Source organism: Borostomias antarcticus (assembly GCF_949987555.1).
Source record: "Borostomias antarcticus genome assembly, chromosome: 2".
In the NCBI taxonomy this organism is placed as follows: Eukaryota; Metazoa; Chordata; class Actinopteri; order Stomiiformes; family Stomiidae; genus Borostomias; species Borostomias antarcticus.
In genome coordinates, this window is record NC_140235.1 from 36,537,181 (window position 1) to 36,562,257 (window position 25,077).

General features: G+C 49.8%; 3 protein-coding genes across 3 annotated transcripts in view; 1 reads left to right on the top strand and 2 right to left on the bottom strand.

The window, feature by feature from the left end:
- LOC311322822 (AP-4 complex accessory subunit RUSC2) overlaps positions 1–7,666 on the top strand; it is a gene marked incomplete at both ends in the record, with an annotated part of 7,929 nt that extends 263 nt beyond the window's left edge. The window contains 10 exons of the mRNA XM_084454940.1: positions 1–1,186; positions 1,537–1,861; positions 2,006–3,067; positions 5,230–5,306; positions 5,578–5,752; positions 6,243–6,348; positions 6,462–6,508; positions 6,656–7,132; positions 7,217–7,361; positions 7,459–7,666. The exon at positions 1–1,186 is cut by the window's left edge and continues 263 nt beyond it. Of these exons, the coding sequence (XP_084311066.1) occupies positions 1–1,186; positions 1,537–1,861; positions 2,006–3,067; positions 5,230–5,306; positions 5,578–5,752; positions 6,243–6,348; positions 6,462–6,508; positions 6,656–7,132; positions 7,217–7,361; positions 7,459–7,666 (3,808 nt within the window). The remainder of the gene's footprint in view (positions 1,187–1,536; positions 1,862–2,005; positions 3,068–5,229; positions 5,307–5,577; positions 5,753–6,242; positions 6,349–6,461; positions 6,509–6,655; positions 7,133–7,216; positions 7,362–7,458) is intronic.
- A 1,161-nt stretch (positions 7,667–8,827) lies between these two features.
- On the bottom strand, positions 8,828–11,947 carry cimip2b (ciliary microtubule inner protein 2B; the record flags this gene model as incomplete). The annotated part of the gene is made up of 6 exons (XM_084454952.1): positions 8,828–8,919; positions 9,056–9,268; positions 10,099–10,231; positions 10,823–10,977; positions 11,157–11,377; positions 11,883–11,947. 6 exons carry the CDS (start codon positions 11,945–11,947, stop codon positions 8,828–8,830), a joined length of 879 nt encoding a protein of 292 aa, XP_084311078.1.
- A 7,703-nt stretch (positions 11,948–19,650) lies between these two features.
- rnf208 (ring finger protein 208) lies at positions 19,651–20,436 on the bottom strand (the record flags this gene model as incomplete). Its single annotated transcript, XM_084451085.1, has 1 exon — positions 19,651–20,436. One exon carries the CDS (start codon positions 20,434–20,436, stop codon positions 19,651–19,653), a length of 786 nt encoding a protein of 261 aa, XP_084307211.1.
- Positions 20,437–25,077: the final 4,641 nt, after the last annotated feature.

A 25,077-nucleotide genomic window follows, 5' to 3' on the forward strand; every position in this document is an offset into this window, starting at 1 on the left:
GGAGGAGCAGGAGGAGGAGCAGGAGGAGGAGCAGGAAGAGGAGCAGGAGGAGGAGGAGGCGGGCAGCGACGGCAGCGCCCGGGGTGAGTCCGCCTCCTCGCCAGAGGAGCCGGCCAACACCCAGAGGACGAACGAATGGTCGTCTGTCACGAGGGGCGCCGTACGGTCGCACAACTCCTTCCTGCCGAACGTCGAGGTGGAGGAGCACGAGGAGGATGAAGATAGCGACGGAGACAACCTGCACAGATACCGTGAGGATTCCTCGTTCGTGCTGCACGGGAACTCCAACTGGGATTCGCGTAACGCTGCCTCGTTTACCTCCAAACCAGCCCAGTCCCACGACCGGCTGGACAGCACTTGTAGTACGGGGTGCGTCCATGAGGGGGCGCTGTATCGGCCGCAACACGAAAGCAACACACTGCTGATGGGCTGTGAGTGTGAAGCGCAGCAGTGGGGCAGAGAGAGAAATGAAACGTCCGAGGACGACGCGCCGAAGTATAACGGTGGGGCTTGTTGTTTCGGCTACGATCAACCCAAATGTTTCCCCGAGTCGTTCTCCGACGGACGCCCGGAGGACGTCAGCGACTCCTCCTGCGACAGCTCGGACGGCGTTCTCGTCAACTTCAGCGCCATCTACAACAGGAGCAACGACCCCGCCACCCCCAATGACCTCAGCAGTCCTGTGGCACCGCAGCTGCCCTCCAGGCCAGCAGAGGGCTCTGTCTTCCTCAACCTGCAACCCTTCCCCCAGGGGACGCAGGATGGGGATAGGATAGGCTCCTCCCCCCAGGATGTGGTGGTGCCTTCAGCCCCCAGTTGGTCACCCCAAACGCTGGACTCCAACTGTAACCTCTACATCCCGAACGCCCCAGAGGAGCCCCTCTACCCCCCGAACACCCCGGAGGACCCCCAGGACCCCCAGGCCCGAGGCTTGTCCTCTCTGGAGGCGTCCGACCTGACCGCCTGTCTCCAGGGTCGGGCCAGCCTGGCCACGGGGACCACCCAGAAGTACTACAAGCTGGTGACCTGCGACCTCTCGTCCCAGTCCTCCCATAGCCCAGCCTGGTCCAGCCTGACCAGCGGCTCTCCGCCGGTCGAGGACCCCAGCGGAGCCAGCCCCGCGCCCCCCGCTGAGTACTTCCTGTTCGGCGAGGCCCAGGGAGACCAGGTGCGAGAGGGGAGACAGGTGAGGTTGACTGATCTGTTTCGTTAGTTTGTCGGTGTTTGTTTGTTCTTTGATCTGTTCTTAAGCGGTGCAGACGCTCCTGTATGTGACGTGTGTGTCCCTCCGTGTGTGTGTGTGTGTCTGTTCGTAGCATGAGATTTAGACCAATACCGTTGATCACCAGCCGAGGGCAGTAGAGATTACTCATGAACCTGCACCGCTTACTTCCCCACCTGTGATTTTGAACATAACACACGGTCAGCAAGATGAGCAGGGAATGCTTTTTATGAGATGAAATGAAGCAAAATATGAGTTTTTATTTTTATTTTTATACATAACCGGAGACGGTCTGTGTTCCCCGTGCTCAGCAGGACAGGGAACCGCAGAAGGAGACGAGGAAGTCAACCCCGGTACCGAGCAGCGGTGGGTTCCACCGGCCATGCTGCGGAACCTGGGTCTCCCAGCCTATCACCTCCTTCGCCCAGGCGGTCCACTGTAAGAGCCAGTGCTCCGGCCACTTCCAGCAGGCCTCCCAGGACCTGTGCCCCATCCAGGAAGCAGTTCCCCTGGGACAGAGTAACCTCCAAGCCCTCCTCACCCCCAGTCCCATCCAAGGCAGCGGCACCGTGACCACCCACTCATCTGCGTGCCTAAAATCGGGCCGGGAGCACTGTGAGACCGACGCCGAGATGGAGGGTAAGACAGACTGGCGCTGCTTTTACCCAGAGGGAGAAAAGCCAATTTTCATACAGCAGATGAGTCCTTGTGCTGTAAGCTAAAACCTCTTTGTTGCGATCTGCCCCCCCCTCTCTCTCTCCCCCTCCCCTCCTCCCCTCTCAGGTGCGTGTCCTTGGGAACCCCCTGTGGTGCGTTACAGCAAGGCCCAGAGGCCCACCTCCCTGCCCATCCAGCCTTTCGCCCTGCTGTCCTTGCCAGGGAAACCCCGGCAGAGCCAACCCCTGGGGTCCCTGCTGGACCAGTACATCAAGCACCAGAACACCAGCGGGCCCGGCTGTGCCCAGCCCGGAGCCAGGTGCAAGGGCAAAGGCAATCGGCTCCTGACCCACCTTCGGCCCTCACCGCTGGGCAGCTACGGGCCCATCCTCCTGGAGGCGCCGTCCAGCTCGGACACCTGCTCCACCTGTACCCCCAGCCCGGACCGCCCCGGGCCCAGACTCAGCTGGACTCACGGCAACACAGGCCAGGGACAGACCCGGGTTAGCCCAAACAGGCCCTGCGCTAGCCCTAGCCCTAGCCCCGGGCTGATCCTCCCCAGCCCGAAGCTGTCCTATACTAAGATAGCCCGTGCTCACACTGATATAGACCAGGCTAGCGCGCCCCTTGGCGATGCTCTTTTAACCCAAACCAACACCAGTCCGGATCCGACTCAGCATAACCCTGCCCAAACCCGACGCAGCCCGGGCGAGGCCCAGATCTGCTACGACCTCGTCCACCTCTCCCCAGTCCAGACTCACACCGTGTCTGGACCAGTAAAACACCCCGGCCCACCCCTGACCCACAGCCCCCGTGGTCCTGTCTCCTTCCACGCTCCGCCCACTCTAGCACCCAGCAGTAGCCACGCCCACAACCCAGGCCTGCTGGTGTCTCTCCTGTCAACACCACCTCCGCTTGGGCTACCACCACCCCCGGCCGTCCATGTGGTAGATCCTCTCTCCTCTCTCCTGACTGCAGCCCTCTCCTCCGTGGGCCCTCTCTTCTCGCTGAGCTACCTCCTCTCTGGCCCGCCGCCCCCGGAGCCCGCCGGGCATGCTGGGAGGCGGCGGCAGCAACAGCAGCAGCCCGGCGACTCCTCCGCCCTTAGTGACAGGCCGCCCGTGGAGTTCAGCCTATCACCCGAGGCCTCCTACGAGTCCCTGTCCATCAGCCATCTTCAGAGGAGAGGTGAGGGGGAGGGGCCGAGAGCGTAGGGATGGGTGTGGCTGTACTTGCGGTACCTTGATCGAAGGCGCAATATAGGCAAGTAGGAATCTATGTGTACTAGGGGTGTGCCCAAATAGAGATACGTTATTCGGAAAGGCACAGATCTTGGGAAACAGATATTTTTTCTATCCGAAGTTACTCGTTATTATTCAGAGGGGGAAAAAAAACGTGGATGAGGCTAACATGTCATCCGCATTAGCCTATTGTTGATGTTGATGAGTGAATCACAGGAGATGACGCGCTAATCTGATGAGACCACTGGCAATACCTATAGCGAGGCGATAAGAGAAGGACACATTTTCACTCACCCGTTGTCAGATAAATTGGAAGTTCAAGCAGCAGGTTTCTTAATTCGGCTAATGTTAGCTGGTCATTCCGTTTTGGTAGGTATGGATTTAAAAGCGCATTCGACTTTATATCCATTGCAGTAACATTATGGGGAAAAAACATTGCTTAAGCCATAACATAAAGTTATTGAAGCAATAACTCATGAGATGGTATGGTATATGGCCAAAATACCATGGGTTGTACTGCCGTCGACTAACACAACCCGTGGTATATTGGCCATATACCACAACCCATTCGGTTTCTATCCGAAAACAAATACGTACACAGATAATTATGTTGATTGAACAGATACAGATACAGATAATGACGTCCCTAATGCATCCCTAATGTGTACAGTAGGTACAGTAACATTGCATACTCTGCATGGCACAGATACTGAATGATGTTTTATCCCATCAATGGGGCCAAGGTTAAGGATGTCTTTATCTAAGAGCATATTCATTGCATTGCTTTTACACTCCTAGATTGAAGGGCTACCTTTTGTGATCATTTTCTAGAGAATAGTAGATGATCCAAGATGGAGTGTGTATTGGTCTACCCGACAACAATCTTCATTAGGATTCCTCTGTGTGTTGAGCTGTTGGCCAGGAAGAGAGAGCAGCAGTAAGAGTTAGCAGTAGCAATGCCTTCAATACCCTGAGGGTCTTCCTCTTCAAACATGACCTATTTTTATCTCTCCTTTCATGGGATTGGCTGAGCCATGGACTGTGTAGCCTATCTGAGTGTGCCTGCAAGCTCCAATGAGAGCGTTGGTTTGTGTGTTGCAGTGAATATACACCCATTCACATGCACAAACACGCACACGCACACACACACACACATTTGAATTCTTTATTTAGGTATGCATTTTCAAAATACATTGCAGGGGCCCAAATATAATTCCATTGCTGTCATTTTGTTGGGTTGTTTAACATGTGTCACATTTCATGGATACAAGCAAGCCTCTAGGATGTATACAATATATTCTTACATGCACATACATACATACACACACACACACACACATATATATATATATATATATATATATCGATGGTATAATATGCATAATAATGATGTGCAGTAAGCATACAGAAAATATCACTAACACCAGGGTAAACATCTTCTCCTAATGCAGCAGCTGCCAATTATGGAGGAAATTGAGTTATATTTTGCAGTTTGTTAAAAGGGCACACATGACCATGTTATTTTCAGTGTTACAGTATGGGCCCATATGGTGGATGAAAACAAAACGTTAATCACACGCTGCTTCACATCTTGGTGGGGGAGCATGCGCAGTGTTGAGCTCTCTATTTGACAGGTTACAGCTCCGTAGGCAGATTCAATATGCATGAAGAATGCACCATGACATTTTTAGATGGAACCAGAGCAAGATGGAGGGAGAGAGAGCGTGAGAGAGAGAGAGGTGGGGGGAATGAGATAGAGGACAATACTAACAACAACTTGGGTAGCAGGTGCGCATGAGAGCAGCGACAAGGAAAGAATGTTCCACACACTGCTGAGAGCTTGCAAAATAGAACTGTAAAAAGACAGTACCTTTCCTTTTACTCATGATAATGAACTATGAAATGATTCCCATGTAGTGAAAAACATCACCACTTTCTCTCAGCTCCCAAATCATGTCTCTCTTTGCATATAAAGATAAGGCTGGTAGTGTTTTACATCAGTTGTTCCATAACTGTAATATAATAATATAAAATAATATAAAAACGGTAATAATATTTAGATATGAACAGTCAGTAGAGCGTCAGTTAACCTGCTCTGTGTCTGTCTAGGTCTACTGAAAGCTGTGAGTTTGGCGGTGGATTTAATCATGGCTCATTTTGGCACCAGTCGAGACCCAGAGGAAAAGGTATGACCCAGCTACCAGGATCCAACGGGCCCAACACAGACCTTCAGTCACTTTTTAAATGATCAAAGAGAATCACCAAGTCAAAACATTCATACGGTAGTAATTCTAAAGGAAACCGCATACACAGCGATCACCTTATGAATCTAATACTGTCGATGATGTGAATGAATGAATGAATCAATGAATGAATGAATGAATGAATGATTTGGTTCATTCATTCATTCATCCATTCATTCATTCATGTGGTGATGTGGTGTCCCCGTCTCTCCAGATAAGGCTGGGTAACAGCTCCAGGAGTCCCACCATTGGAGGCCTGGTTCTGGAGCACCTGTGTCCCACCATCCAGAACATTCTCCAGGACGGCCTCAGGGATCACCAGCTGGACCTGATCATCGGCCAGCGCCCCAACCACTCTTGGGGTGTAGTAGAGGCTGCCACACAGCCAGGTACAGAAGCTATTGTATGTTGATAATAATGATGATGATGATTTGAATTGTATTCATTAGAAAAAGTATATTATATCCAATGAGGTCAGATTAAAATGTCACAGTATCAGCAATATAGGGACAACAAGCGTTACTGTATGTGAGGATATTTGTGATGAGCTTGCAGTTATTCGGTAACATTTTACAATAAGGGTACATTAATAAGCATTAGTTAATGCATTATTAAGCATTAAGTAACAGTTAACTGATGTCTCTATTAACCATTTACTAATGTTATTTATGTTAACTAAGGTTAACTCACCTAACCCTAACCCTAACCCTAGTAACCTAACCTAACCCTAAATAAGCATTAGTGAACAGTTAACTAATGTTTTTTGTGACCCTTATTGTAAAGTGTGTGTTCTGAAGACGTAATAAGCCAGCGGTTGGGTGGGGGTTGCTGGGGGTTGCAGTCGTATTGAGGTGTCCTGTCGTCCCTGTGCTCCCGTAGGCCTGAGCACGCGCGTGCTCCACAGCCTGGTCACCAAGGTCAGGCAGTGCCCCCTGCTGGTCAGCCACGGCGTGAGACTGAGGGCCTTCATCATGGGGCTGCTCAAGTGAGTCCCCGTCACAACCCAGTTTTACTGTAGCTACTACCGTCATACAGATTCAGAGAGTTGTAGTTTGAGATTCTGCAATGGTTGACGCTGATATACCTTCTCTCTTTTAGCTTGAGGGCCTTAGAATTCTGGCTAAGTCACCTCCACAGCCAAAAAGGTACGGTGAAATTATATTACTCTATTGTTAAATGCTTTATTATGAATGCTCTTGACAAAAGAATAACTTAATTTGAAGATGGTGTGCATCTTACTGCACCTACATCCACCAAATTACCTCATACCTATTCGCTCTTGTCTTCCCTAGATGTGGTGACCGCTCACTACCATCCCTGGGGTTTCCTGCCCACGACGCAGGGGCGCTGCCAGCCGCTGTTCCAGGAGCTGCTGCTCCTCCTGCAGCCCCTCTCCGTGCTGCCCTTTGAGCTCAACCTGCTGACGGAGCCCCGCCTCCTCCAGATCGGCCAGCTGTGCTGCGAGGAGCGGGGCGTCCCTCCGCCGCCGCCCTGCTCCACCCTCCTCATGACAAGATGGCCGCCGCTGAGGGCTCACGCCCGGGCTGGGGCGTCGGCTGCCGTGGAGGGTCCGGGGGACGACCACGCTCTCCGAGGGGAGCCTTGCCAGCGTGGGCAGCACCTCCAGGGGGAGAGGAGAGAGCACGGCCAGCAGGGGAGGAGGGAGATGACCACGGGGGGGTCCGGCAGGAGCATGTGGTCAGCCCCTGGCCCAGGGTGGTGGCGGAGACAGCCTGACCGTGTAGACGGGGTGGTGGAGGCGGAGAACGGTAGTCAGAACTACAGGGACGTCCACCCCCAAGAGGGAGCAGAGGGGAGGAGGGAGGAGAGAGAGAGGGAGGAGAGAGAGAGGGAGGCCCCCAGGGCAACGGCAGACCGTCAGGATGAGAGCCTATCCCAGGGGGGGCTAAGGTGGGCCAAGCTGTTTGGATCGGGGGCGGACCCCTCCACCAGGACCCATCGGGGGTCTCCGAGCTTCAATGGGACCCAGACCAAAAAGTAAGTGTGATCACTTGACTCTCGGGAGCACCAGCTAATCTGTGTCTGTGCTATTTCCCTATCAAAACATCCCTCAATATTTGATTTGGCTTTGCAGGCGACCCTCTCAATGGCTGCAGCTGGATAGATCTCAACTGGGTCTGCTGGCCCAGTCGGTGTGGTCAGGGAAGCGGCTCGGATCGGGACCAGAACCGGGACCAGGAGCTCATCCTGATCAGCTCATCCTCAGACACAGACGTGGCTACACCAGGATCAACCTGAGCCCTCCCAGGGAGGAGAAACCGCTCACTCTACCAAAAATATAACACTGCATGAAGTGTCGTAAGGTCATCATAAAGACACAAAAGCTAGAACGCATCCCATGGCAGAACACACTCATCACAAAGAGTGCTAGACCTTTTTATACTAGCGTCTGAGCATGAGTGATAGGTTTACTAGATCCTGTATTAACACCTTTCTGAAAACGACTTCCCTCCGATAACTATATTCGCAAGTGTTTATGTTTGTCTGCCATGAAATGAGAGATGAGAGAGGAGTTTTCCTCCTGCGTCAGACCCTGTACCTTTACCTGTGTGATTCTGCAGAGACTATTGATGTCATGGACTTGCCTTAGAGAACGAGACGTGTAGAGAGACGTGTAGAGAGACCACCTTGAACCCTTCAGAGAAAACCAAGAACCCAGATGCATGCGTATAACAGCGTTTTATCCCTGCGGTGTTCGACCCTCGAACCCTCGCTCTCTTTCTGCTGTATCTGGAAGGAATGATGACAAAAAGTGCAGGGAGGCGATACCTTTACTAGTGCCAAATAGACCGTGCGCTATCCTCTGGAAGAGGCTCGTCCTGCCTTCAAGATAAACCAGGCAAAGCCAATGACTTCTGTGCATGTGTAGAGAGAAAAACATGAAGAGTCACTAGGTGCTAATTTAATTCTGCTGTATGTACCTCCTATAATGTTGTTTTTGTATGACAAGAGTTTTGTATATATTTAGGGAATTGAATTCTAGATTTGTGGAATATTTAGAAGAATGGTGATCCCAGTGGAGCTCATTTGCACAAAATGTTGTTTAGATATGCTATTCTGAGGCCAGTACTAGACAGGACCAGCAAATTGTGTCTCTGCATTTGTTTGACAGTAAATAGTTGATATGACAGTACAGTATCTGCAATGATGTGAGACCTGCAAGTTTATCATACACAACTTAATTATCCTTCCCCTACAACCTTTGAACCAGTCCACTGAGTGTAAGTGCCCTAAGACAATCAACCTTTACAAATAAAGATTAGCTTATTGAAGTGTCTAGTATTTTATAATCAGTTGTTGTGCACATGTTCTTTCAATGACTGAATACAATTTGGCATCCAGTAACCATGAATCTACTTCATCAGTATAAATGACACTATCATGCTCTGTCTATACTAATCCTTTTATTGCGCCATCTGCTGGTTGGGTGGACCACCTTTCCATCACTGGACCTCTATCTTCCTCTGAGTACCGCTCAGCCCCAGTGAATTGTGGGTAAGCTGTCCAAATGTCTGTCCGTACCTAAATTTGTACCCTGTGAACACAAGTAAGAAAGACGTTGTTTGAACCGCCTAAACAGAAACCTAAGTGAAAAAGATTATTTTGGAATCGGGGGCTGTGTGTGCGCATGAGAGAGGTGTTGTAGTTCTGTTCCCCTCTGTTCAGACTACCTGGAACGTGGCCGGTGTAGGAGGGCAGGAGGCCTCGGTGAGAGGGGTAGATGGTGGGGATGGGGGGCAGGTGGCCAGACTCCTCCCCGGGGAGGCGGAGCGAGGTGGGGTCACTCTTTAACTCCCTTCTAAACTGGATCAGGGCTCGGTTGGTGGTGATGGGGTAGCTGGTGCCGATCAGGAAACGGGATTTGGGCACATACCCCGTAAAACCTGCACACAGAGGAAAACATGCCCAATGAAAGCGCTTGTCTGATTCAGGATCGTAGTAGTAATGCTCCATCCACGTGTTCCTCGGATGGTCTAATTTCAGAGTTGTATTTAATAATCAGTTGTAGTGCACATGTTCTTTCAGTGACTGAATACAATTTGGCATCCAGTAATCCAGTAACCATGGAGAGGGTTGTGTAGCATCTCAGACGAATTTCCAAAAAGATGGATCTTATGGACATGGATCTACTTTATCAGTATGAATGACACTATCATGCTCTGTCTATAGAAGATGCTCCTCCATCTTTGGTGTGTTCATGAGCTTTTAAGTCATAATATGGGAACAACATGGATGCTACAAAGAAGATCATGTATTTTATCGCGCAAGATATTTAAAAGATTCCCTGAAGTACAAAGATATTGCTTTACCTGACTTGTTGAATAACTTTAACTAATCTAGATCACTCTACGTGGACACAACTAACGGTTACAACCAACAGTAATACCATATGGGTTTCCTTACAAATTACATGTGAGCCAAAATAAACAGTTTATTACCACCACAATTAAACATTAGCCTACTTTCATCCGCTACTGCCTGCCTATGACATCACAAGTCGGCAAGTTGTGTACCAACATTTTCACTGACTTGCCCACTTGTTGTTCAGACTTGAGGTGGCATTTATGTGAATTTTCCCCGAAACTATTTTTTCCAAGTATTCCGACACCACATGAATGGAGCATAATACAGGATCCTAGTCAGGATACTGAGTATGGCAGTGCTTTGTGCCACAACTTAATGAACACACAGACAGACAGCCAGGGTACTGGACCTGAGATGAAGTACTTGTGTGGGCTGCTGTCCTCCATGAAGTACGGTGACCCCTTGGGCTTCCAGGGGTCCAGAGTCTTGTAGCGGGTGGGCTCTTTAGAGATGGCCGTCAGAGGGGTGTTCAGTTTCCTAGACTGTGGGGAGATGACAGAGCAGAGGCAGACACATACACACACACACACACACACACACACACACACACACACACACGCACAATAGCTGAGAGTTGGGTAGAGTAGCCTATAGGTGGTTTTGAATAAGCATAGTTCAGGGGCTGCAAATCAATTATTAATAATTGTTTTTTAAATCAAGCCCAATGGAAGAGGGACATGTTTCTCTGTGGGCTCGTTCTTGTATAGGACACTTCTCGTTCCTGTGATTCAATGAAGCTCAGTGGACAACACAGGTGTCCAATCCCCTGTGATTGGACACCCATGTTGTTGTGAGATAATGAGTGATTCTCAAAGACCATATAATTGGTCTAAATCTGAGGCGGCTCTGATCGGAGAGCCCGCTGGCCTGACACATGGCCCTCAGTGAGCGCTGGGGGACACGATACGCTGGGCTGAAACTGAGACCGACCTCCTCCATGGATTATTAATCAGACATGACCCTGAGCTGGGGTGAAGCACGAGGTGTGTGTGTGTGTGTGTGTGTGTGTGTGTGTGTGTGTGTGTGTGTGTGTGTGTGTGTGTGTATGTGTGTGTGTGTGTGTGTCAGGTTACTTTAAACTCCGAGGTGGTGTTGTTGCTGACAAGCGGAGGGTCGGCTGACTGCAGACGAATCCTCTTCAGCTGGTCTCGGTCGAACTCTGTCAGCGCCTCTCGACATATCTCGGCGTAGGTGTGCGAGAAGTAGTTCTGGCTTTTAGGAACAAAGCCTGTCAAAGGAATCACATCGAACACATACAGCTCAACACAGGTGTTCACCATAGTATGTGACCAATCAAGTGTATTGTGTGTGTGTGTGTGTGTGTGTGTGTGTGTGTGTGTGTGTGTGTGTGTGTGTGTGTGTGTGTGTGTGTGTGTGTGTGTGTGCGTGCGTGTGTGTTAGGGGTACCAGTGTAGCCCGGTATCATCCTCTCCAGGTTCCGGCGCTCTCCATGGCTCCTCCAGATCTCGTCGCGCGGTCCCGAGTCCGTCTCTGTGGAGGGGAAGCGGCCCGTGTGGAGGACCAGGCGGCGAGAGCGGGACACCTCCGGGGACGTCAGCAGCTTAGCGGTCAGCTGCCCGTAGGTCCTCCCCAGGTGGTACTTCAGCTGAGGGCAGTAACCTGCATATCTGACGACAGACGAGAGTGGTGCGGTTCGGGTGCAGGGACTTCTACTGGAGACTATAGGCACAGAGAAATGATAGGCCTACAACTGCATGCTTACCTGAAAACATGCCACTGTTTAAGTGTAAGCTACTGGTCCAGACGCAAGCTAGCCTACACTGTAGGCTACATTGTTTCAGTCGGGGCTCTTGAGTTGTTACTTTCGCGTTGCCATGGGCGATGGCTGTCACAAAATACTTTCGACTATAAGCCTTGTTGCACACTGACATTTTGTGAACTCAAAATGCATCTCTAATTTACCCATAATATTATGATCAGAAATAATCAAGAAGAAATCAATACACTGTGCGCCTTATATGCTGAATGGAATGTATGACGCGTGGCGCGTGCATTAATTCACAATAGCCCGAATCGCATTAATATCAATGAAAACCTTCCCAGAAAACAGTAGCCTGCATAGGATATGCTAAGTTTTTCCCCTAGTTTTATATGTAACCTGTGAATACCTACCCCGGGATGTACTGCGGATCAGGTGTCACCAAAACTTTGCTGAATTTAGGGGGAAATTCCTCCATAATGCCTGTGCTCAGCCTGTACGGAGAGACGCTCAGACGCCTGACCGGAGCGCAAACCAAGTCGCCTTTAGCAATTGTGTTTGCAGGTGGTTGCTAGACAGGAGAGAGAATGTGGACTGAACGCGAAATATATGTCTGCGTCCAGACCAGGTCAAGGGATTCATATTCCGTCACTGTGAGGCCATTATGAGGTAAGATGGTCAGCTGCGTCTCATCCCCAACATTCCATGCAAAACCGATTTGGTATCAACTTGTCCTTATCATCTGAAAAATATTTTAAAAAATGTGCCACACCTTCACTCTCCGTATGATGAAAGTTTTGAAATGGCCTGAATAAATGGCACATTGTAATTGATAATAACTAGCCGAAATAAAGGAGGCCATTCGACTACGGAAAGCTTCTCATAGCTATTTGGCTGAATGAACCACAAACCTCAGAAGCCAGTTGAGTGAATGAATAAAAGTCGCAGTTTATAGTGACATCTGGTGACAGTCATCAGCAATGCTCTTTCTTTTCCTGAAAAATCATGCATTGGGTTTGACTGTTGCGTACTAATGCGTAGAGGACAGCTAGTCATGAGAATCCAATCATTTCAATTATTGGTTGCGTTGACTTCCATATCTAATTTATTGAAATACCTAATTTGAAACATATTGTTTCATAAGCAAAATCAGGCTTTGTATACCTTCACATACAGTAGGCCTAATGACTATATGCGCAGTAGGAATATAGGCCTACATCTTTCTACCCTATATACATTTAAATATAGTATTATATATTTATTATAGGCTTTTCTTTTTTGCCTATAGGCCTAACGTTACGTTATTTTGAGTTTTCCACACAGCAGGGGTGTACCCACAAGAGATGGTACCCACCTTGTTTCCCCTCGTTGATTAATACAATTAATCAGAAAATAGCTGAGTAAACTTTCAGCCTCGTTGAAAGATATCTGCACTACATTAATGGCCTATTATATAATATTGTATGATTAAATTCGTCTTTTATGCTTTTATTTGAGCTAAAATAACAGCAGCAAGCAGGGCAATCAAATTATTAACTATGTATAAAATGTTGATTATATCACTATGTTATAGCCTACCACCTGGAATGTGCCCAAACTGAAGCAGATGTCTTGACTGTCATGTGAATCATGTAATCACGTTGCCTCGAGGACACGGTACTTCTTTCAGGCCAAAAATAACTCGGTATGGTGAATATAAAAACAAACCAGTAAACTTTCCACTCCATTGCAACCCTTATTGCAAAACATTCCAGAGTTTGTCAGAAGGCATGCATTCTGTAATCTACTGCACACGCCATTCCAAAGCATAAAAGCATAACAGACATAAAAAATATATATATGAAAAAACAGACATATTCAAATGTTATTTCTCAGCACAAATATGTCTGTGACAGCTGGTACATGTGTAGACATAATGTTCAATTGCTTAACTATTACTGACAGTATATGATGGGTAAAGGAGTGGCCTTCACTGAAGACGTTCTCATTATAAAGGTAGCATATTGTGTGTTTGGACTGCAAGGAGCAAGTGTGTCTGTGTGTGTGGGCTACTTTTATCATCTATCAAACCTACAAGTCATTCTAGCTCCAGTTATTCCACCAACTCATCCACTCATCCAGTTATTCCACCAACTCATCCACTCCATCCAACTCATCCAAAACACCATGTTTTGTGTTTCTTATTGGCCAAACGTATTAGTGGCAACCTGTGGCAACCTGGTACATCTGATTTTAACTGATGTGATTGTGATGTGAACTGATGTGATTGTGACACCTGGATTTACAGTGCATCCGGAAAGTATTCACACCCCTTCACTTATTCCACATTTTGTTATGTTACAGCCTTATTCCAAAATGGATTAAATTCATTTTCCCCCTCATCAATCTACACAAAATACCCCATAATGACAAAGTGATACAACTTTTTTAGGAATTTTTGCAAATGTAATGTATGAATTTACTCCATTTTGGAATAAGGCTGTAACATAACAAAATGTGGAAAAAGTGAAGGGGTGTGAGTTCTTTCCGGATGCACTGCACAGTACATGTCGAGTGAAGTCGAGAGAGAGAGAATGTCTTTTTAGCTGCCAATGTGCATTGATTTTACTTTGCTCTGCGTCTGCAGTTTTAAAATAAATTCAGTTTTGGAAATTGTTATTCTCTGTCAATTGTTAAGCCTTTTAAGTGATTGGGCGTTGCCAGCTCTTTCACAGGGAGGTACGTAACTCCAAAGGACCAGGGGGCCAGTGCTGACCAGTCACATTTGAATGTTGAACATCCCAATGTATGGGTCTGCTGTGTGACTCAACCCACCGAGAAATACCTTCACCATTCACCTGGGAACTGGAATGTAGATCCTATCAGCTCACTGGAATGCCCCCTCATCTCCATACATGTCACACGGTCCTAAATATCAGATAACGCTTTGTGGTGGAATTATCACAGACATGACAGCTAGGTATGTCTGTCTAGTTGAAACTTCTCACACATATTCTGTGACTCTTCTAATTTCCTGTCATCTCCGTCATACCTCTGACCTATCTGTGGGAAGTGATTATTCAATACTCATGATCATGCGCATTTAATCAGAATCAGAATTGTGATTGAAAGTCAATTCTCATTTTCTGGAAAATGTTCAGACTTTGTCAGTGGCTTCTGTCAGGTGGCTGGTTTGTGACTCAAATACCTTGCCTGTCGTCGTACAGTAGTTTCGGTTGAGCCATGTCCCAGCCTGCCCCTGCCATTCCTAAGTTATATGATGTTTGATATAGCGGGTTGGGGCCAGAAGGTTTCAGGTGAGTCATTCTAGACAAGGAGCGCAGTGACAGGAAACGTGCCCCTGCAAGAAACACAGTAACGCTGACAGCAAGACTGATGTGAGGTGTGCCGTAAGAATGTAGGCGGAACTAACTATATGGGGGATGTTTTGAATTCTACATGGCAGACTTCAAAGACTGCGTGGGTTGTCCGAAAGCTTTCTTCCTGCTGCTTTCCTCGTCTTCTCCACTCAGCCGAAGTGCGAGGAAGAGGAAGGAAGGAAGATTTCGGGAGGGGGGGAACCTTGTTTTTTTGACATGAATTTGTATAGGAGCTTCGGGAATCTCCTGGAGACGTGGGTGACCGAGGGTGACCGAGGATGTTCGGGACAGGAGGAGGAGGAGGAGGAGGAGGGGTCGGGTCTGGGGCGCGTGGGGACAGAGGACGGTGCCTCCGGGCGTTCCGCGACACTCTCGGGAAGGACGCAGCTCTCCGAAGCTGATGTGAGGACTCCTTTGTTGTGGTCCGAGTCTGAGGACTCCGGGCTGGAGATGGCCAGCTCCGAGACCTCCCTGCCCTCGCCGAGCGGCTGTGGGCCGAGAGCAGACGCGGACCGGGCCGCCTCTGTCGGGGGCGAGGACGCAGGCTCCTGGTCCTCCCCTCCCCTGTCCCCCGTTGTCCCGCTGCCCTCGTCCTCGTCCTCTTCGTCCCTGTCTCTCAGCCTCAGCAGGGTACAGGCACCTCAGGGTCTTCGGCGCAGTTCCAATGCCGCGCACCTCAAACTGGAACAGGCGCTACAGAGGGCAGACCCGGCGGGGGGGAAGGGCATCGAGAAGGACCCCAAGCGGCCTGGAGATCCGGCGCTATGGAGACGGTGTCGCGCGGCCTCGCTGCCCAGGCAGCTTGCAGGCGGCCAGATCCACAGGACAGGTCAGAGGTCAGGGATTCTGGGTCCGAAGAGGGAGGTCAACCCAGGTGCAGTGCATGTCTGCCAACAGGCCTTGGAGAGACACAGACGAGCTATGTCCCTCTACCTCGACACCCTACCTGTCCAGACTGAACCAGAGGTGAGCTACAAGTGTGTTTACTGAACCAGAGGTGAGCTACAAGTGTGTTTACTAACCTGTCAGTTCCTGTCCCATGCAAAAAGTTTGACGCTCAAAGAGGACTCTAATTTTATAACTGTCTCGGTCACAATCTCAACCGTTTTTCTTGTTCTCATCCAACACTGTGACCTTGTCATTTGTCATTTCTGACACCATGTCTGACTCGTTTGCAGAGAGATATGACATCATCTAGTAAAGTCAGCTTACAACAGAACAGAAGTCATTACTAGTATAAGGATTGAAGGAAAGTAAGGGAGATGGGTCACAATGGGACTGATGTAGAGTGTGTGATGAGATCCTTCGGTGTACTGGAGGTTGGATCCCTCAAGCCAGTGATCTGTCCAGGGTCTGTCTGTCTGGGGTGAGCTCGGCTGGAAACCTGTCTGGCAAGGTGAGGCACGTGTGGAATGGAGCCATTTTGGTGTTGAGCAGATGGTGTGTGTGTGTGTGTGTGTGTGTGTGTGTGTGTGTGTGTGTGTGTGTGTGTGTATGTGTGTGTGTGTGTGTGTGTGTGTGTGTGTGTGTGTGGGTGGGTGGATGGTGACTATTCTGCGTGACCGACATGTCGGCCTTCCGCACCGGTGACAAAGAGAAAGGCAGTCTGTCTGGGAGAAAATGTCCCTTTTATTTCCTGATTTTGGCTAAACTGATTCTTACTCTCCTAAATCAAAAGGTCTCTGGTCTTTTCTATGTCAGTGTTGTTCATATACAGTAGGTTGTGTTGACAGTGCTTGATATAACGAAGTGGAACGCTCTTTGCCCCAGTGTGTTTGCATCAGCAGTGACGTTCTGTTTCATTAAGAGCTAAATGGTGATTTAGTGACTGTGTGGCTGCCGGAGCTCTCCACAGGCCACAGAGACAGGGTGCTGTGTTGGATGTGTCAAGGAAAGGCCATTTAAAGGCCAACTCATTATCGCTCTTTTCCCTGGGTTGAAATAATATCTCCATGCTCACAATTTTGGTCAGCTCTAGACGTCCAAAATCAATAATAATATTGGGTCTACCAGTTGCATTCTTTCTATTCTATTACATCCCACTTATTGTACTTTACACATTATTTCCTATACCACTACAGTATCAGACCGCACAGTCATTTTCTTGTGAAGTATTACGCTGAAGTCTACTGTAGTGTAGCCTATGTCCTATGTAATGTTTTCTAATAATGCCGTTTTAGGGTGAAGAGGCGGGGGCGGGTCTCAGTCCTGGTCTGGGGTACCTGGAACACGTGTGCCGGATGCTGGAGGAGATCGCCAAGCTACAGATACGTAACCGTGCGTTACAGATGGAGATGGACGCCCTCTGCGAGCAGCAGGCTGAGCAGGAGAGCCAGGTAAGAGAGGACATCGGGTTAAAGGTCAAGGGGTGACAGAATCCACTGTCCTCTAACAACTGAAAACGTATTTAGACCAGGGTTGCAAATTTCAAGGAATTCCATTCATCGATAACTGTTAACCTTAAAAAACAATAGTCGAATAGTTAATTGACTGCGCTTTCCTCGCTTAATTTTTGTGTTTTCTTCCGCCGTGTCGTTGAAATTTCCCGGCATCCCAATTAGCCTAGTGTGGCTCCCTCATGTTCAGTCAGACCTTAAATCATGATTACCTTTCACGCAACTCCCGTTGATAAGGTTCGTCCCCCCCCCTCCAAAAAAAGTTCAGTTCCATTAACAAGCAATTAATCAAGTAACCAAATCTTACTCGAGTAAATCTTATCGGCAATTAATCGATTAACTGTTAACATCCCTAATTTAGACTATTGATAGAGTCAGTATTATTCTTCAGATAGAGGTAAGTAACACTGTTCTATTCTGTGACTCATCATTTGGCCTCTTTCCAGACAACCTCAGAATCAGAATCCCACCAATGTGCCAGTAAGCCTAAAGATGAGGATGAGCCGTCTACCAATCCAAGATCTGAAGCCAACGATTTGGAGGACGTTTCCAGCCATATGCCTTTTCCAAATGATGTCTTTCGCCGAAGGACGTCATCCGACACACAGGTCCTAGGGGCACATTTAAGTAAGTTCAACTTTGCATTCACGTCTCAGTTATTCATTATGAATGAATATTAGGAGTATTGGTTTGGTCGTCCATCATAGTTCTGTGCCACTCATGTTAGGATTGACATTTGTAAACTGTTTCTGCTGTAGGAAAGCTGAATATGACCTCCAGGGGGCAGTGTCTGAGTGTTAACGATCTGCTGGAACAAATTGAGGATGAGGAAAAGCTCAAGGTAAGATTAGACATTGGCTTGCAATACATAGTCGTAGAGTAAACTGTGTAGCCTATGTGCTGTGCCTCACAGGCTTCAGGACATCTACAGTAGCTTTCCTGTTCTGCTTCCAAGGCAATACATGTGTCTTCATCTACTAATATCGATCTGTTTCTTCAGGAGGTAAAGAAAGAGGCCGACATTAAGAGCAAGACGTGGAAGTTGGGCGCATGGAAGATCGTCTCGTTGACAAAAGGAGCGAGTACACATCTGTCAAACAGGTGAGATACAGACAATAGTGTTGAGATGAGGAGAACAGTGACCCCTAGAGGAGAAGTCTTTGATGGCAGCCAGAATGACAGCCAGGCTGAGGCACGGTGCACTGGTCCATAGCTAATGCACAGTGTGCTTGGAGCTGCGATGAGAACTTAGCCTTTGCGTCTGCTCCTGAAAATTCACCCAGAACCATCCAAAATGGCTTCTCAGCTTACAATAACACACACACACACACACACTCACACACACGCACACTAGTCCCAGGATTCTAAAATGTTCTACCCAAATTATCTTGAGTGATTCTTATGCCTGATTCTTTCTGTATATACAAAGCCCACAGACGCATTCAGCTGTGAAAAAGGCAAGCGGGTCTCGGTTCGGACAGCTGTTCAGGAGAAGATGGAGAACTTTGCCAGCATGAGAGGATCAGCCTGTTGTGGAAAGGGTTTTCTCTTTTCTGATCAGACATCAGGACAGCGACTTTGATGAACATGACAGCACTTCTTCACCAAAGCTCAAACTTCCACAATATGTAGCCCTAGCAATGCCTTAATGCTCTTAAGTTTATTTATTGTCTGCTACATTTGCAGTTATGTATACTACTATGATGACTGTGTTTTTTTGTCTTTTGTGTTGTTTCTTCTGGAAATGTAACCATATGTGTTATGAGGCCAAACCTTGCCTTAATAGTCGTACTGTAGCTGTGTCCGCTCATGCAAAAGCCCATGAGTTCTATGGTGGATGTAATAAAGTCAGATCATTTAATATAAACCTTACCCTTTGGTCCTCTTCTCTGCTGATAAGGAACCCAAGGAACTTCCCCATTCTGGTGTTTTAGAGGCCTGACCACAAAGCATCTCTCTGTCAACATGCCCTTTACTGAATTACCTCAAATGACTGAACATCCGTAGCCAGTTCAGACCAAACAGAGCGGGTTGCTTTTTCAATTTGTTTATTGTTTATTCGCCTAGGTTGGGGGGAGGAGCCTCCCCTGGCATTCCCATGTAAAGAGATGTCAATGACAAACACGTCCGAACAGGAGAGGGTCAGTAGGTTTCAGTCCATACATAAAATACATTTATTTGCTATTTCTCTCTGTTTCATCTGCAAATGTCCTTCACGCTTACATGTAGTCCCAGACAGCAACCACCTGTGCTATTAAATATATAGGTATATCTGTGGTGGGGGTTGGTATGTTCGTGAGACAGAGGGGAAGGGGATCGGGATTGGTCAGGAGAGGAGGGGCGGAGCGAGGGGGGCGGGGCTTAGTCTCGTTAGTGTCCTCTCAGTACGTAGGCAGGTAGGCGTGGCGCCACCTGCCGCCCGGCGCCTACATGATGCCGCAGGAGGCCAGGGGGTTGGCGATCTGGCAGGTGCAGGCTGACTGGCAGTACTGGCGCACCGTCTGGTAGCAGCTGCGGTCGGCTTCCCCGCCCCATTGGACGGGCCCGCTGGGGTCAGAGGGCAGGCGGCTCAGGATGCTGGTGTTGATGGCGAGCGCCGCCAAGCCGTAGTCGGTGAACAGCACCGTCTCCCGCCTACAGGTGGGGCAGGAGATGAACTTGTACTTGGGACAGGACTCGTAGAGGATCTGCAGGCACTCCTCGCACACCGAGTGCAAGCAGGAGAGGATGCGCGGCCGCTTGCCCGCGAAGTTGTAGGTGTGTCCGCAGGTGGGGCAGTCCAGGGGCTCGCAGGGCATGACGGGCCCGGAGGACGAGGACGAGGCGGACGAGGAGGTGGAGGACGAGCGCAGCACGTACTGGTTGACGATCACGTCCTCCATCTTGTAGTGGAACTGGTGGTAGCAGATCTCGGCGGTGCTGGCCTTGCGCTGGGCCAGGAAGCTCTGCTCGCGGCGCGCCGCCACCGCCGGGGGGGACATCGAGGGCCTGGGGGGGACCATGGACGTCCCCATCGCCTCCAGGGCCAGGTCGCTGCACGCCTGGTTGACGATGATCTCGCCCTCGCCCCCGCCGTCCCACGCCACCCTGGGGGGCGGGGCGTAGCGCGGCTGGGTCACGGGCACGGGGCACTCCCGGGGGAACTTCTCCGACTGGATGATCTTGACGGTGTCCATGGGGATGGCGACGGTCTGGCGCCGGAGGCAGGACATTCGCCGGCTGGGGGGGGGGGTGTGTGTCTGTCCGAGAGAGGGGGCGGGGCGTCGGCTGGGGTCAGCCCCTGCCTGGGCGTGGACCCTGGGGTGAGGGCGAGGGTGAGCGTGGGCTCGGCACCGATGAGGGGGTCTCGCAGTCAGCCATTCGAGGGGACGTGGGGGCGGATGGCTCTGTCCATGTTTCTCTCGCAGGGACTCGATCCCACGTCTGTGGTTCTGTCAACCCGAGTCTTTGTGTGGAACAGACAGACAGAGGAGACCAGCCAGAGCACCAGAACCGACCGCAGTCGCGCCGACAACTCCTCAAACACAGGAACCTAGTCCTGATAACACCAGATCAGAGGAAGCCTAGAATAACCTGGAAAAAGCCTGGAATAACAGCCTAGACTATGGTTCTTTGTTGACTATGGTTCTTTGTTGACTATGGTTCTTTGTTGCTTTTACAGACACACACGGAGGTTTATGTGCAGTCTCTTATGTTCTTATATATGATATATGTATAAACTATCTGTAGATATGTATAATATCCATATAATATCACAACTGTTTAACAAACAGGACTCAACACATCAGCACGAGGATATGTTCTCAATGATAACACCAATAAATAATCTCATATATACAGTAGATGTTCCGATATACACATTCGGAGCAGAGTTCTAAGGGGTTCTCTGTTCGCTAACGGCTCCGGCGGTTCTGTTGGTGGGGGAAGTTCAACTGGTATTGTCTCACGCCGCGTCCTGTCGTGCGGCCGGGGGAAGCTGACGCATACGGGCCCGGGGTCGGTTTCTAGGTGGCTGCCGAAACAAACACTTCCTTCCTGTTCCGCGCTGAGACCGCTATGGCCTTTTGGTGTGGGGGGGGGGGGGGGGGGGCGTGTGTGTCTGTGACGTGTCTGTGTGTTTTGAGAACACTTGCAGACGTGTCCTCTCTCTGCTCTTGGTCCAATATGGTCAGGTGACCTCTCGGCCCTCTTCGTATCTGTCCGATAATGCAGGAGATCTTTTTTTGGGTGCTCCAGAATGTTCCAGAGGAGACTGAAAGCTCTTGGAATGTCTCCCCGGGTCCAAATGTAGCCCTGGAAGGGTGGAGGGAGGTAGTGAACGGGTGCTTGACTTGACCGGCTCTCCCCCCCACACTTGAGCCAAAGGACGAGTGGCTGATAACGGCCTGATGGACGACTGTGTCCTTGTCCCTCTCTCTCTCTCCCTCTGGGTTCAGGAGAGAAGCTCTGGGTAGTCAAGTGTGGTAACGGTCTTCCTCAAGGTCCCTCTGGTCCAGCTAGCTGAGGAGGAGGAGGGGAGAGGACAGGTTCGGCCGGTTAAATCATTACTAACCACACATCTGTCCGCGATCGCTCCACATTCGGTTCACTCGCATGCCTCCCACAATGATACATGCTGTAGTGTTGACGTGTACTCTCACACACACATATATTGAGACGCTATGAACACTGGGTCTTGGGTCTTTATTTTAAGGATCAGAAGAGGGACTAACAAAAATAAGGTATTGTGTATGTGGTCAAGCCCTATGGTGGCTGTATGAAGAACACAGAACAGACGAGTCTGTGTGCTCATATCCTCCTCACGCAAGTATCTGGACCCTATTTATCAGCCACAGAACAGGGGGAGGAAAATGACACATCTTTTCTCATTCAGCCTGGGCTCCAATCAGACGTGATGCAAGAGGAGAAAAGGAGTGCGAGGGAGGTGACCTACATGCCGAGGAGGAGGTGATGAGAGAGAGAGGGAGAGAGAGAGAGAGAGAAGGAGACAGAGAGAGAGAGGGAGAGAGAGCACAGCAACGGTCCTGGTTTCTATTTATGGTCTCTTTATCTGCGTATTTTCACCGTGGTTTCCTGCCCCAACCTCTACTGAAGATTCACACGGAATGAAAGCTGCACCTCACAGGCGAGTCGCTCTGGCCCATTACACCCCCCCTCCCAGCCCTAAAACACACGCGCGCGCACACACACACACACACACACACACACACACACACACACACACACACACACACCAGTATCTTCACACGTGACGCAGTGTAGCAGTTGTGTCGTGTGACGAAGACGCATGCTGACGGTTCCTGGCGGGCTGTACGGATGCTCTGTGTCAGCCGCCTTGGCCTGCCTTTTTTCCCCACGGTCAATGAAAGGCAGAGCCGTTAGCCAGCGTCACTCGCGGCGGCTCTCGATAGCCTACCTCCCTCCGGCTCCGCAGTGCCGCAACGCTTCTCCCAAAATAACCGCTCTCTCTCCCTCTCTAACTGAGCTGACTCAAATCGCTAGCGTCCACAAGCACTCTTCCCGAGGGTCTGTGTCAGATTAATTAATATAGCATCATCCCTCTTTATTAACCTCAGATCGATGTTTCAGTTGAGTGTTTTGTTATTACGATTCCCCCTCAGCATCCATTCACGTGCCACCCTACAGGAAACCGCTAGACACCTCATGTCCATATGGCTGGCTAACCCTATCAGTCTGCCGCTACAAGAGAGCAGTCTTGGACAGAGAGAAACTCCAGCCTCAAAAATGTAATCATCTAAAATTCATGTCGTGTCATTCGGTGGCGGGGAGGGACGTGAAAATGGAGGAGCGCCCGCCCGCTGTGGGCCGTTGGTGCAGCCTCCTCCCGACTGACAGACCTGTCCGGTTATGTAAGAGGTTCGTCCTGTCAGTATAAACCCCTAGCAGAGCACTAAAGGTACAGCAGCTATGACTTTAGAGACCACAGCTCTACACAAACGCGCGTGCGCACACACACACACGCTCCCCAGGAAATAAGCAAATGAAATTTAGTTCACATTTGACCTCGTCAGCACAAACAGGGAGGAGATGGAGAGATAGTGAAAAAGAGAGGTGGAGCGACACAGTAGCCCAGGAGGAGAGATCTGAGAGTCCATCTCTGTAAACATACATGGTTGAAATTCCTGCTTTCAACATGCACAAACACACACATACACACAATCCTACCTTAACATCAACACACACACACACACACACACACACACACACACACACACACACACACAGGACCCTGAACATCCCTACCCTCATATACTCCACTCCCCCATAACATCAAAAAACACCCATCACATTCCAAAACACACACACCCCACATACGAACACAAATACATAAGTAGGCCTACATACAGTAGCCTACAGGCATACATACATAGTAATCCATACACAAGGCATGCTTGTGTTCCTGTACATCACGACCGTCATCTTTCACTAATTTACTGTTGTCTAATTCATAAGTAGAAAAGCACGCACAGAAAAAACACATGACCCAAAACCACCACCAGAACATTCCTTTCACTCCCCTGCCCAACCTCCAACACACACTCTCTTACACACACACACACACACACACACATGCACACACACACACAAACGCACACGCACGCACACACACACACACATGCACGCACGCACACACACACACACACACTGCTCTGTCCAGTCCTCTCCCTCTTCCTCCCTCTTGGAAGCATTCCACCTGTGCAGAGCGGAGAGCCAAGCAGGGCACCATGTTCTGACAGACTCAGAGACACCAGTCCAGTCTGTCTGTCTGCTCTCTCTGTCTCTATCTCTCTCTCCCTCCCACTCCCACTCTGTCTATCTGTCCCTCCATCTTCACCTCCTCCAGCGGATGATCAGGATGATGACCAGAACTGGACCGGTCAGATCGGCCCCCGGGGGCCCCTATACTCCCCTCAGCAGCAGAATGCAGGGAACGCACACACGCCCGCGTCTCACCGTCTGCAGCCGAACCTCGGACCGCGGGGGTTGTGATGTATCATTGTGTTTGCATATAAATGTCATGACCTTAGAGCTGACCACGCACGCCATAGCTCCGTGTCGGCGGATTCACCGGAGCTTTTCAGCGGCGGCCTCTGAGCTCCGAAGGATAAAAAACAAGCAAATCAATCAGGCAATGTTGATTAAAGTGCACGCTTACTGTAGAATGTAAACGTCGCCCGTGTTTAAATCTCCGTTCTGTGCTGTGCTTGTATGCTGATGATGTTGTGATCCGCCCGGTTACTGTTGTGTTTACACTGAATCCATAACGTGGGCGCGTTCTCTCAGCAGTGAGGGCGCCGCTCAGTTATCCACGGCGCTTTCGAACCCGAAGCAACATTTCCCTATTTCTTCACACCGTTCTGGATGACAGCGATTACTATCACGGCGTGCGTTAGAGAGCGCGCCGCGAAGGGGAGCGGCGAGCCGTTTTGAATAATTCACGCGCTCCGGTCGTTCGCGGCAGACGTCGGCCATTTTCCTATCCGATCCGGGCTCTTTGTTCCGGGTCACAGCGGTCCGCACCGGCAGAACCATAGCAGCGCTGAGCACGCCCCCCCCCCCCCCCCCCGACACACACGCAGCTTCCCAGAGGATTGATGAGGGACGCGTTGAACGCCTGCCGGCCGGTCGATATTTATCGGTGGCCTCGATTGATTGAGTTGATGTTTTTTTTTTGCGGAGGCTCTGTCTCGGCCCGGACGCCGTTGCGGCGTGTGTGAGCGCGCGCCGCCGCGCGTACGGATGAGAACGAGGAGAATGACGGGGTGGCAGAGAGCTGGGGACTGGAAGATGGAGGTCGGTGTTAATGTGTGAGTGTGCGTGTCTTTGTGTGC